The sequence below is a fragment of the Ochotona princeps genome, chromosome 3, assembly GCF_030435755.1.
Source record: "Ochotona princeps isolate mOchPri1 chromosome 3, mOchPri1.hap1, whole genome shotgun sequence".
In the NCBI taxonomy this organism is placed as follows: domain Eukaryota; kingdom Metazoa; phylum Chordata; class Mammalia; order Lagomorpha; family Ochotonidae; genus Ochotona; species Ochotona princeps.
Window position 1 is genome coordinate 50,873,970 of NC_080834.1, and position 13,832 is coordinate 50,887,801.

Consider the following 13,832-nt stretch of genomic DNA (forward strand, 5'->3'; position numbering starts at 1 on the left):
CATGCCTGTCCTGAGAAAGGTGGTGGTGATGGGTACCTGAAGGAGGAGGCATGAATCGGGAGCAATACGAAGGAGCATCTTTGCACTGCGCCATGAACATCTAAGCTTTTGCTGAACCTGAAAAACCATGGCCAATCCAAGGATGTCACACGTGCAGTAACTACCAGTCGCTTCAGAGGGATTGAAAGTCAAATCTCTCTCCATCTGTGAAATTTGGAGAAATCCCTTTGCCCTGCTAGGCAGCATTATTTTATTTGTTGAGATAACCTAAATTTGTAACATTTATAAGAATACTGAATTAATATACAAGAGTTCGTCAAAAAGATTGTAGAAAATGAAACTAAAACGTTTATGTGAGTGCAAATCTATGTAGTTTCTCATAATGCAGTTTCCACACACTATTTGAGTATTGCTCATATCCTCAGATTTTTAACTTTTTGCGAAAGTATTAGCTTCATTTTCCATCAACTTTTTGAAGTACTGTTTTATGTAAATATGTGTGTATATTTATATATGTTTAACCAGTGTGTGATGTCTAGTAATCTCTAAATAAAATCTGTTTTCATTATTACACTTAAAAGGCCACATTTGGAAAAATTATGCCATCCCCCAAAAAAAGCAGGTTAAGCATTTTAGGTAACTATTTAGCCGTTTTTGCATAATTAATGAACTGTTTAGCCATTTTTGCATAATTAATTTTTCTTGATAATTGAGCTTTTTTTCAAACTAATAAGCAAGTGCTGCAAAATGTGGAATGTTCTGAATTAAGAAACTGAAATGCGGGAACTTCTGGTCTCCAAACAATAAGAAAAGATAAGGAAATGGAAAACAGATTGTCTGGGATGACCAACATATGTTGTGGATATATTGTGTCAGGGACAATTTTAGGAACTGCGATAGAAACAACTGAGTCATAGAGAAATTAAGAATATTAGGCACAAGGTTTATAAAGCACAGCTAAAGGTAGTTAGCACAAATTATCTAATAATGTTATTTATTAATGATATACAGTGCTTTCTTAATTCAATGAGTTATTTGAATATACTATTTTACGTAATTTAGGCTAAAGTTTAAAAAACGAAGTAAATATTAGCAAAAAACAGAGGAAAATGAGATGTTTCTTAGCAAAAGTGGAGCTATTTACAGTTGATTTCAAATTATAGTCTATACTTGTCTCCCAGAAATAGATTAAGCCATCAAATATTGATGTGTTGTAGATAAATACATGAGGATTATATGCGATTACCCAAATGAAAACCTTGATACTGAATTTCCAATTGCAGAAACATGGAGCATCGCTGCACAATTTTCATTTCATAGGTGTAAGCTTAGGGGCTCATATTAGTGGATTTGTTGGAAAGAAATTTCGTGGTCAGCTTGGAAGAATAACAGGTAACAACAAAACAAAACAAAAATAAAAAATCTTTTTTGAACTTACTTGTTCCAGAATGCTGTTAAGCACCAGAAATCACTGTATTTAAAATTTGATTGAGATAACATCGGAGCAAGAAAAATCATGCACATTTTTCTTGCATTAATTATAAAATATTAGCCATTGTCTCACTTATATTCCAAAGCTTTATGTTAGTTCTTTGCAAAACTTAAGGCTTCAAGATGAAAATGGGAGGGAATAGTATATTTCTGCAACTTCATATACATTTAGACACATTAATATGGTTGATCACGGTAAAGATTGTCCATTCATGTATTAGCATTAGCTGGTATAGTGCTAACTGTATCTACATATCTACATTCTTAATTTTCGCAAGCCTTGATAAATATCCATTCTTCTAAATGTTTTTCTGGAGTGCATAAAGGGAGAGTCATGGGTCAGCTCCTACTTTGAGGGTTTCTGGGTCCCATTCGGCCTCAGACTTTCATAATAAAATTGATGTAGCCTGAATACCCAGGGACTAACTAATGTTGGCAAGGATTTTTATTCCTGGAATGTTGATAATTTTAGATCTAGAAAGGTAATATTTCTCTCAAAGCAATTTACCTATTTAATGAACTATTATTAGTATCTATGTTTATGGGTAATTGGCAATATTTTTACTCACCAATAAAAGGTAATAGACTATAGTTAGATTTCAGGAAAGATGGAGAGAGAGGTGTTTACCTGTTTACATAGATTGGAGCTTACAATATCTTATACTTAACTCATTTAATCAGATCATGGTTAACATTATCCTCAGGGAAACATAAATGAGGGGATACAGGATCAGAACATAGCAGCTAAACCACGATTTACATAATCCCATTCTCCTTCAATAAATGCACTTATTCAGTGTAAAATAGTCCTACTTCATTCCAGTGTGTGTGTATTCATAGATAAGACTAGTTGGAAGGTCTTAAAAATCAAGAAATGATCAGAACTGCAAAGACTAGGAGATGTGGAAATTCTCAATTAGAATAAATTATATCAAAAGTGAATCTGGACATTCAAATCAGGGAAATACAGCTGAGTCAGACATTAGCAAAATTTTACTTTATTGATAAAATATCTTTTTAAAATTATTACTTCTCTACTGAGGCATTCTCTCAAGGAATTGAATTTTTAAATTTCATATCTCGCCCCACCCCCTGCTTTTTTTTTTACTATTCTTAAGAAAACTATTAACTTGTATTTTTAATCTCAAATTAAGATAACCCAGAAATAACACCGGTGTTCTTGATTGTTCCAACTTCATAAGGTGATCAGTTTTCCCCACCACTCCCCTACTCCTTATCTTCAAATATAATTCTGTTTCGTAAGAGTGTATGGAAATCTCTTGTGATAAATAAATAGTAAGAAAATAAAGAGAATATTTTTCTTCTGCATTACAGATTTCATTTTATAGCTAAAAGATATTCTAGACCAACACAGAAATGTAGGGTGAAATAGTAAGGTCAATCTGGTCATAAGAGGAGCAGATTATATTCCATAATTTCTGTTTTTCAGGAGAAATAGTTGTTACCAAAAATTAGGTTACTAACAGACTGCCCATTATTACTTTTTCAGTTAAAGTTATTTTTAACATCCCATAATATTTTCTTAAGGCACCTCTAGTAAATTTGGCTTCACTTGACAATGTTTGAATATAAGTAATAAGTATGTTGAAATAATAAATATACTTGATGTATCTAAGTTCATTTACTTTTCATTATATTTTGAACAAATTATGTTTTGAGCAAGTTTAAACCAGCACTATGAATATATCCTAGGTTTTTAGTTCAGTAACAATGCAACACCATAGTAATATGTAGTGATAATTGATTTTATTGGTAGTTTGTTTCTTGCATTTCAGGTCTTGACCCTGCTGGGCCAAAATTTTCTGGAAAACCGTCCTACACGAGGTTGCATCACACTGATGCGAAATTTGTGGACGTCATCCATTCTGATGCTAATGGTAACCGTGTGGGATATATTGCTTAATTATTTGAGAATGAAAAAGAGAAATTTAGCCCTGAGAAGGAGAAAATAACAAAATGGGAATAAAATGATTTTAAATCTGTGATCATAGATTGGTAACGTTTTACCAGCAGTGCAAGCATTGTCTGGCATTGGTGGTTTCCCATGCGATCGAAGGGTCTGCTCTTCACCGTCAGCTTGCCTCTCAGATTTTGCAAGGTGCAGTTTCATTGCACAAAATGGGAGCGTGCTAAGACAACTCATCCTGTTCACTTACTGCCAGGTTTATTGATCACATTGCATAGTGTTTTGATGTATCTAGCTTGTGGTGCAGCTTCGTTTTCTTTCAGTGCTGAATGTCAACTCCCATTGAAAACACTATTTCAATAGCAAAAAGAGGTTCCTACAAAAAATGCAGAAGTAATTTGTCATTGTAAATTATATTCTTAAAAAATGTCTAACATGTTAGTAGTTTAGATTACAGTACATTGAATGGATACATTTCATAAATGATGAGCCATTCTGAGGCCTTTCTCTTGGAGGTTGGTAAGATTAACATTTACGGAACACTGCATGTACTTCAGGCAGTGTTTTGTTTTGTGTAAATTAATTATTGCATTTCCCAAAGTGCACATGAGATTGATAATCATAATTGTTTGTCTTTTTATGTATGGAGTAACTAAGGGTCAGAGGGTCCATCAGTAAATGACCCAAAATATGAAACCCTGTATTTTGGTATCAGAGTTTTCGCTTCACCGCTATGTTGTCCTGAAGAACTGACAGTGTGCAGGAGTTGTGGAGAAGGACATGGGGATGGTAGGGCTTCTATCTTGTCTAAAACAGAGACAAAAGGAACGACAGTGAAACTGCAACTGAATCCCTGTTTCTTCTGGTTCCCTTTCTCTGAGTGATACAACTGCTCCCATGTTGTCCTTATTTCACCTTGTGTGACTCACGTCAGCTTCCTGTCTGTGCGCTGTAAATGTCATCCATGGCAGTATTTCAACTCTAAGACTCTCTGACAAGGGGCCGAAGTTTCCCGGAATATCTGTGCTGCTTATTCGGAATCTAGGCTTATCTTTTAGGAGTGAACACTGAATGATTTGCATTTAATATGTTACCCCCACCTGCTCGTTGCTGTTTTTATTTCCAGCCCTTACTGTAATACCCGTATCCACTGTCTGAACTCTTCCTCTGAAACTTCAACAATTACTTCTAATTCTCTTGAAATTAAGGAAATAGAAACAATAGTGCTTTTCAAAATATTTGAATCTATAAGACAAAATAAATTCTCATTAACATGCATGCAATTAAAGCTGCAGGAAAGAGTATAATTTTAAAAATTTAGTATAATTTAAAAAAATGGATGCCACTGAGTTTATGCAGGAGCAATAGGAACAATAGCATTTTCAGTATGATGAAAGGAAATAACTGCCAAAGCCATATCGCTGGCAGTTTCAAGAATCAAAATGGAACAAATATATTTTGCCTCAGACAAATTCATAAAAGGGAACAGTTATGAATAGAATGGTTGTTCTTCAGGCTCGAAAATCATTCTTACATTTTAGCTATTCAGGAAGGTAAACAGTAAAAATGGCAAAATATGAATGGACACTGCATGAAATATTATCTATAACATTCCATAGGCTTTAATTAGAGAATTAAAAAAAACTACCAAAATGCAGATATTTTCTGTTAAATTCATTGAAAGAAAAATGTAAAAGTGACTTTTCAGTACTTTATACATAAACTATTCCTGTTGAATCTCCAGAATATCCAAGAAAAGAAGAATGAGTGAGTATGCAATGCCAAACTGTTCCAGGACCAAATATTGAAATATTACAGTTGATATGGTCAACTAAAGTAGTAAAATATAACTGCACTAAAAATTTGAATTGTTTACTAGTCCTGCAACTGTGGACTATTATATGATGCAGTTTCACGTAAACACCTTCAAAAAATGAAAAAAAAATACAGGCCCGGTGTGGTAGCCTAGTGGTTAAAGCACTCACCTTTCACATGCAGAGATCCCATATGGGTGCTGGGATCTAATCCTGGCCAACCTGCTTCCCATGCAGCTCCCTGTTTGTGGCCTGGGAGAGCAGTCAAGGATGGCCCAAGGTCTTGGGACCCTGCACCTGCATGGGAGATTCAGAAGAGGCTCTGGGCTCCTGGCTTCGGATTGGCTTAACTCCAGCCTTTTGGCCACTGGTAAAGTGAATCAACAGATGGCAGACTTTCCTCTGTATCTCTCTGTGCCCTTCCTTGTTCATGTTGTGCCAACTAAGTAGATGGATAGCTGTATTTATTTATTTATTTGCTGCTGTCTTAATCAAATCACACCGGTGCTAACCCTAATCCTGGTGATTTCTTTTTCTTTTTTTTTTATAAGATTTATTTTATTTTTATTACAAAGTCAGATATACTGAGAGGAGGAGAGATAGAGAGGAAGTGGAGCAGCCGGGATTAGAACCAGCGGCCATATGGGATCAAGGCGAGGACCTTAGCCACTAGGCCACGCTGCCGAGCCCAATCCTGGTGATTTCTAATCAAGTTGTCCTAATTTGCTTTATCTATCCTAAATTGTGACCACTACTCTGCACCTTCTGTAATACACATGCCTAGAATCTGATATCCTTTACCTAGTTACATGTTACCATGCTGTGTTACATACTACAATTAGACCAAATTATCATCTTAATTCTTAATGTTTGGCCCAAATATTTATCTTTTTTTTTTTTTTTAACCAACTCTACTGCTGATTACTGTCAAGAATTCACTATGTTGTAGCAAATGTCTTGTGTCTCGGTATTTAACTCTTATGGCTCATTTTTGTTGAAGACCCACATTGCTAATTGATTTAAGATTTTAATCTTCACTGGATATATCTAAAATATACAAAACCTTCTGTGTTATGCATGCATTTTTCGTGCTACTCCGGCCCAGAATTCTAAGACAGAATGTTTTTTATTTATCCTTTTAATAGATCTAGCTCCAACAACTCATGGGCAATGTTATCCAATGTGAGAGTAAATGATCACCCAGGTCTGCAAGATCCTAATTGGCTTGGCTTCATTTCCTCTTTTTTTATATACACACGGTCTGTAGCCACTGTAGTTTCTTTGAATATACTGAGCACACCTATATAAATCCTTTTGGCTTACTGTTTCACATCCTTCAGTTCTTTGCCCAACTCCAACCTCATCAGTAGAAAATTCTCTAATCTGACTACAGTGAACTGAGTATGTTATTGGGAATCTCTGTTCTTTAATTTATCTACTTTCCCCATAGCACTGATTCTTACTTGCCATATTTCATGTTAACTTTTTTCATGTTTTTCTTTCTTTAGACGTTATCTTCCACTCAGAAAATAATTTTTTTGTGTAGTTTTTGTCTTGTTTTTTACTTATGCGATTTATGGCATAAAGTACTGTGGTCAAAAATAGATTGTTGATTTTTTTATATGTTAGATTGATTAAATGCATATTTCACAAATGATTACTATAATGGATTATTCCCAGAAAAACATAACTTAAAAGTCTAATTTTTTTAAATGTACAGTTATAGAGTCACTCTCAGTGGGTTTGATAACAGATTTTATTTTATGCAAATGTTGCTGGCCTGCTTCTGCACACTTAGTGAGCCTTGCGTTCTTCTATTCTCAGGTTTAGGCATTGGAGAGCCCTTGGGACATGTAGATTTTTATCCAAATGGAGGAAGAAAACAACCTGGCTGTCCTAAATCAATTTTTTCAGGTATAGAATCTGCTTTTTAGTGAAATACAGATGATTCAAGAGAAGCAAAAAAACATAATCTAGCTTTCGCCTCTTGACTTTGATTTAGTCACAATTGCCTGTGATCAAGAAGTTACTTACCCAGGGGGGATTGATTTTATATTGCTTAGCTTGTATGAGTAGACATTGCATAAGGTTCCTGATGAAGCCTGTAATGTTTTAGTATCAACCTTTTCTTTTGCTAGCATCATCTTTTAATTCCCTGTTTTAGAAGTCTAAATCATTGAGAGAACAGAAGTATTTAAAGTTCTAACACCAGTTTGATTTCGGTACCTCAGCTTGACTGTCACTACAGTACTGTACATATACATGCACTTGACAATGGCTGTCTTGTGAATAAACAAGTGATCATCAGTTTGGGGTGGATTTTGGCTCACATTGTAGTCATGGATAAAAATAGCTGGAGGTCACATTCCAGTTGGCTAAGTAATCACCTCTGTCCTAAAGTCACTGAAGTTAGACACCTCTAGTCAAACAAAAGATATATAATATTATGGAGAAGAAGAAAGAGATTTAGGATAGCTGTTTTCTTATTTATTCCTGACATTGATTGGACATATTGAGTGTATAAGATTCAAAAAGAAGTGCATACATTAGTTATGAAATATAAACTCTATGCTTGTAGGGTTTATTAGGCTGTTGAAATTAAGTATTATATTGTGTTACTATTTAAAAAATTAGAAATGTTATATAAAAAGCAGCTTTCAGGTTTGGCAATGCTATTTGTTTAGTGACTTTCTATGTAATTATATATTACAGTCAACCCTTTAATATTCATAAACAATATTTGATGGACCTTAATCTTTTGTTTTTCTTTAAATTACTCTACTTGATCTAAACTATCAGTTGTTGCTTCATTGTGTGGTTATTTTTGTAACCCAAAAGGAATTGATTTTATCAAGTGCAACCACCAAAGAGCAGTATACCTATTCATGGCAGCTTTGGAATCAAACTGCAATTTTGTTTCCTTTCCTTGTCAATCGTATCAAGATTTTAAAACCAGTTTATGTGTGGATTGTGACAAATTTAAGGAAACATCATGCCCTGTTCTAGGTAAAACTTCGATATCTTATTGTATGTACTTTTTGAAAATGAATAACAATTGTATTAATATTTTGTGCTGGAAGCTAAAATATGCTTACATGAACTTGTTGATATGTTGACATTTTAATAGAACTTTATCTGAGGAGATGTTACAGATACTTATTTACTAAATGTTTTAAGAACATGAAATTAGGGGCATATGGTTAAATGTCTTAAAATACTTTTATTTTCATTTTGTTTGACATGCAGAGAAGACAATGAGCAAGGCAGTTAGTGAGTGAGTGATTTATTCTCCAGATGCTGGTAACAGCCAGGGCTGGATCAGGCTGAAGTCAGGAACACCATCCAAGATATAGTTTGGGGAATAGGACCATTTTTATATATTTACTTTGGCAATCATCCATTGCCTCAGGATGCACATTAACACATAGAGAAGGAGTCAGAGCTTGAACAAGACACTCCAATATGTGGTGCTAGTACCCCAAGTTTAATTCAAAGTCTATGCCATCTACCCATCCCATCCATTTAAATGACTTTGTATGTTCTATTTACTGGGTAAAGTAGGTGGCATCATGATGACCCTTTTTACTGACATTTGAAATGATCTAACTGGCATTCCAGTTGTCTCCACTTGGAAACTGAGGCACTGAGCACCTTTGTCTTTTAATGGAGAATCTTAGTGAAGTATTAGTTGTAGATATCTATTTACTGTCAGTAGATAGACATGTAAGATTAAAGTATTGCAGCCTCTAATAACTTGCCTGCCAGTAGGAAGTATTAAAGATAAAAGAAGTTATGCTAAAACAGATTGCTAAGGGAAAAGTGTTTAGCTGAGTGGTTTGAAAGTCCATGTCCCACGTTGGAATGGCTGAGTTCAATTCTAAGCTTTGGCTCCTGATGCCATCTTCTTGATAATGTAGACCTTGGGAAATAGTGATGAACTTTATTCATTGGGCACCTACCACCCATCAGTGAGACCCCAATTAAATATTTGCATCCTAGTATTGGCCCTGCTCCAGCCATACCCAGTCAGGCCATTTGGGGGTGAACCAAACACTTAGGAGTTTTCTATAATTCTACAAACCCTTCTGCTTCTCAAATAGCAAAAACTGGAAGCAACCTAAGTAAGTTGTTTTTTGAGTGTTGTGCAAATAGGTCTTGAAAATACACACATCTGATTTGTCTATCATTAGAGTGTCATCCATATATATTTCCAAAGATAATAAGGCTCAAGAAATGAGTAATGATTATAAAGGCTGGAATGAAACCATATATATACATATATGGTTATATATATATAGTTATTCTTACTGAATTCATTCTAGAATAGGCATATGCTACACAAATTTATTGACATTATTTTTCAATGACTTCTACCTACAAGAGAGCAAATGAGATTCGTTTTCTTTGGATCTATGTTGAAGATTGATTTAATGGCCCTTTTGATTTTCCATACAATGAGGAAACATTTAACTCAATTGCCTACATAGGTTGCACATGTTTACACTTTATGCAATTAATTTACCTGCTAAATTTATTCAAAGTCGTGTTATAAATAAGGCTTGCATTTATGCCAGTACAAACTGTTGTAAGAAACTACATGGTGAATTCAAAGCTCTGATAGTACTTGAGCGAGTGGGTTTCCTGGTGAATCTTGAATTTGAGTTGTTACTCTTCTTAAAGTAAATCTGATGCTATTTGAAAAAATGCTTTATAAAAGTTTCAAAAATCTATGAGGATGATAAAAAATGAAAAAAGAAACAAACAATCCGTGAGGGTGATGATACACACAGATCCCTGAATTACTATGAGTGATTTGAAGTATTTTTATGTAATTTGATGGAAGCACACTTTTCAGTGTTGTTTTCTCAAATCTCAGGTTATCAAATGCAGCCATGGAAAGATATTTTCGAAGAAACAATGAATAGATGGCCTAACAGGAGCACTGTGTATTTGGATACTAGTGGCACAAATCCATTCTGTAGTAAGTCATTAATGTTTCAAAAATGAGCAAATTATTAGATTTTAAACAATCACTTTCACTTTATCCAAAATGTTCTTTACATCTATTTAAAAAAAAAGTCACCCACTTCAAGAAACTTTAGCACCAGTTAGACTTGATTAAATTAAAGACTTGATTATTTTGATACTTGGTAACAATTGCCCAAAGAAACAATCAAGGGTTATCTTCCCCAAATTTAAATAATTACATTTTAGAAACTAGTGTTTGTGAGATATTTGGCAGGCAAGTATTTTCACACATTTTGTAACATTACTTTTTAAAGAAATACACATAGTTTTTGTTTCTGTGATCACTCTCGCAACCAGCACCCAAATTCTGAAATATTAGTAGCTCAAGAATTCTTGCTATTAACCTCTCACCATTTTTTTCAATGTGTAAAGGATAGTATGTTGTCATTTACATGATATTTTTCAGATATATACCAAATGATATGACACCCAGATAATTTTTATAGTTTTTTAAAATATTAAGTATTATGAATGAGAAAGCATATAGTTGTCTTTTGGGGCTTTGCTTATTTCACTTAGCATAGTGATGTCCAACAGCACATATCTTGTTGTAATTGTTCATTCTTAAGGCTGAGTAATCTTTCACACTGATTATATATCACCTTTTCATCTATAATCAGGAGCTTATGGACTTCTACATTGATCCCAGATCCTAGCTATTGTGAATTGGGTTGCTAAACACAGGAAAACATAACTAACACCTTCATTTTCTGATTTCGTATCCTTCAAATGTGTTCCCATGAATGGGATGGCTGATCCAAATTGTTGGCTCATTTTTAATTTTCAGAGGAGTGTCAAGCTTGTTTTCCATAATGATTTTTACCAATTTTTACTCCTACCAACAAGTTTATTGATGTACCCTTTTCTCCGTTTCTCTACATTCTTGCCAACATCTATTATTTTTTTGATATTTTGAACAATAGACATTCAAATAGAAGAGAAGATGCCTCCTTATAATTTTCATTTGCTCATCACAGAAAGCTAATGATTCTGAGCATTATTTTCCTGTGTCAGTTGGTCATTTTTATTTCATACTTAGAAAAATACCTGTTCACATTCTTTTTTTTAATTAAATTTATTCATTAATTACATTGTGTTGTAATTACATAGAATCTGGGATTCTCCCCCCACCCTCCCCCCATGGTGGGTTCCTCCACCTTGTTGTGTTCACATACTTTTGTCATTTATTAATGGTCACTTATTACGATCATTCATAATCACATTCATGATTGTGTGTACTGACACTTTGTGGTTTTTTTTTGAGCTTACATATTTTGAAAATTGGCATCCATTTATTGGATAAATAGTTGGAAATATTTTCTCCCATTCCATCAATTAATTCTTCACTTTTAGTTGCCTCCTTTGCTGAACCGCAGCTTGTTAGCTTGAGTAATTCCATTGTCCATTTTTGCTTCATGTCTTACCTTTCTGAGATTTTACTCAAGAAGTAATGTCAAGGCCACTGTCTTACAGTGCTTTTCTCCTATTTTTTTCCTAGTAACTTGATGGTTTCAGATGTTAAGTTTAAATCCTTGCTCCATTGTGAATTGATTTTGCATGGGGTTTGTTTCAACTTCTACATCTAAAAATTCAAATTTACCAATACCATTTGTTGAAAATTCTTTCCCCCATGAAGTATTTTAGCTCATTATCAAAGATTGGTTGACTATAAATGCGTGGATTTATTTCTGGTGTTTCTATCCTGTTCCACTTGCCTACATGGTTATTTCTACACCAGTTCTAGATTGTTTTGATTACCTTTACAGTATGTGTTGAAATTTGGTGTTGTTATATTTCTAGCTTTGTGTTTATTGTGCAAAATTGCATTATTTTGAGTCTTTTGTGTTTCCATATGAGTTTTGAAATTATTCTTTATAGAAGAAATGGTCCAGTATTTGATCAGATTGCAATGAATCTGTAAATTGCTTTGGGCAGCATATTGTTGATAATGCTAAGCCTTCCAAACCATGAACTTGAAAACTTTAAATTTGTTTGTTTCATTCCTTAATGTTTTGTAATCTTTATTGTGAGACTTTTCACATCCTTCATTAAATTTATTTTAGCATATTTAAATTTGTTGCAGCTATTGTGAATGGGACTTATGGTATATGATCATTCTCAGCTAAAATATCATTGATATATAATTTTTGATGTATTTATTTATTTGCAAGTTACACTCAGACAGCCAGAAACAGAGAGAAAGAACTTAACATTTCCTTGGTTCACTGCCCAAAACACCAGAATGGCTAATGCTGGGTCAGGCTCAACCAGGAGTCAGGAGCTTCTTCCAGATGTCCCAAGTGGGTGCAGGCGCCCAAGCTCTTTGGCTTTCTTCTGTTACATTCTGGGGTGTATTAGCAGGGAGTTGGAAGAGAAGTGGAGCAGCTATATCTGGGATCAGCTCCCATATGGAATATTTGTGTCACAGGAGGCAGCTAAACATGTTATACTACAATGACATTTTTTTTTAAGAAAAAGAAATATCCCTTACAAAGAATCAAGACATCGATCAGCTGTGCTAATTTGATGTCCTCCTTTGCAGTCTGAGTGCCTTTGATTCATTTTTTTTTTTTTTGTCAATTGCTCTGGCCAAATATTCTAGAACTACATTGAATAATAATGATGAGTGGGCATCCTGTAATGATTTTATATCTTATTGGCAATAGTCCCAATACTTTTGCATTCAATTTGATCCTGCCTATTGGTTTCACATACTGCCTTGTGTTGAGGTGTTTTTTTTAATATCCAATTTTGTTATTTTTTAAATCAGGAAACAAGTTTAGAATTTATCAAATGCTTTCTCTGATTCTATTGGGTGACATCATTTTATCATGATTTTCGTTGTTGCTATGTGTTGTATTTATTGATTTACATATGTTGATACATCCCTATATTCTTGAGATAAACCCAGTTTGTCTAAATGAATGATTGTGGCATTTGATTCAATCTTCTAGTATTTTGCTAAAAAATTTGAGCCTATGATTATCGACAATATTGATTTGTAGCTTTCGTTTTCCATTGCACCTCTCTCTGATTTGTAAAAGGATAAATCTAACTTTATTGGGTGTGACTGGAAGGGTACTCTTCCTTTTGATATTTTGATTAGTTTGAGAAGAATTGGTATTAGTTCTTCTTAAAAGTTCAGTAGAATTCAGTTGTGAAACTGTCAAGTCCTGGAGTTTTCTTTGTTGGTCGACTCTTATTGATTAAATCTTAGTTTTTATTATTGCTGTATTTGGATTTTCTATGTGATTATTCCTCAATTTTGGTCACTTACATTTGTCCAGAATTCTAAGCATTTCTGCCAGCTTGCCATTTCATTTTGTTGACAAATTAGTGCAGTTAATTTAAATTATCTCACTGTTATTTTTGTTTAGTCTTCCAATGGTTTATCAATTTTTATTTTTTTCAAAAACAGCTCTTAATTACACTGATCACTTATTGTTTTAAAATTTTATTTTGTTTATTTCCTCTCTAATTTTAATTATTTCTTTCCTTTTAATTTTGGATTTGACTTATTCTTGTTTTTCCAGATTCATGATATGCATTTTTTGTTTCATTTAATACTTTCC

General features: G+C 33.8%; 1 protein-coding gene across 1 annotated transcript in view; it reads left to right on the forward strand.

Annotated features, from left to right (window-relative positions):
• Window positions 1–13,832, forward strand: part of LIPI (lipase I) — a 46,908-nt gene that overhangs the window by 15,016 nt on the left and 18,060 nt on the right. Inside the window, exons 4-8 of the mRNA XM_004588654.3 lie at window positions 1,284–1,392; window positions 3,288–3,389; window positions 7,057–7,146; window positions 8,071–8,238; window positions 10,109–10,213. Of these exons, the coding sequence (XP_004588711.3) occupies window positions 1,284–1,392; window positions 3,288–3,389; window positions 7,057–7,146; window positions 8,071–8,238; window positions 10,109–10,213 (574 nt within the window). The remainder of the gene's footprint in view (window positions 1–1,283; window positions 1,393–3,287; window positions 3,390–7,056; window positions 7,147–8,070; window positions 8,239–10,108; window positions 10,214–13,832) is intronic.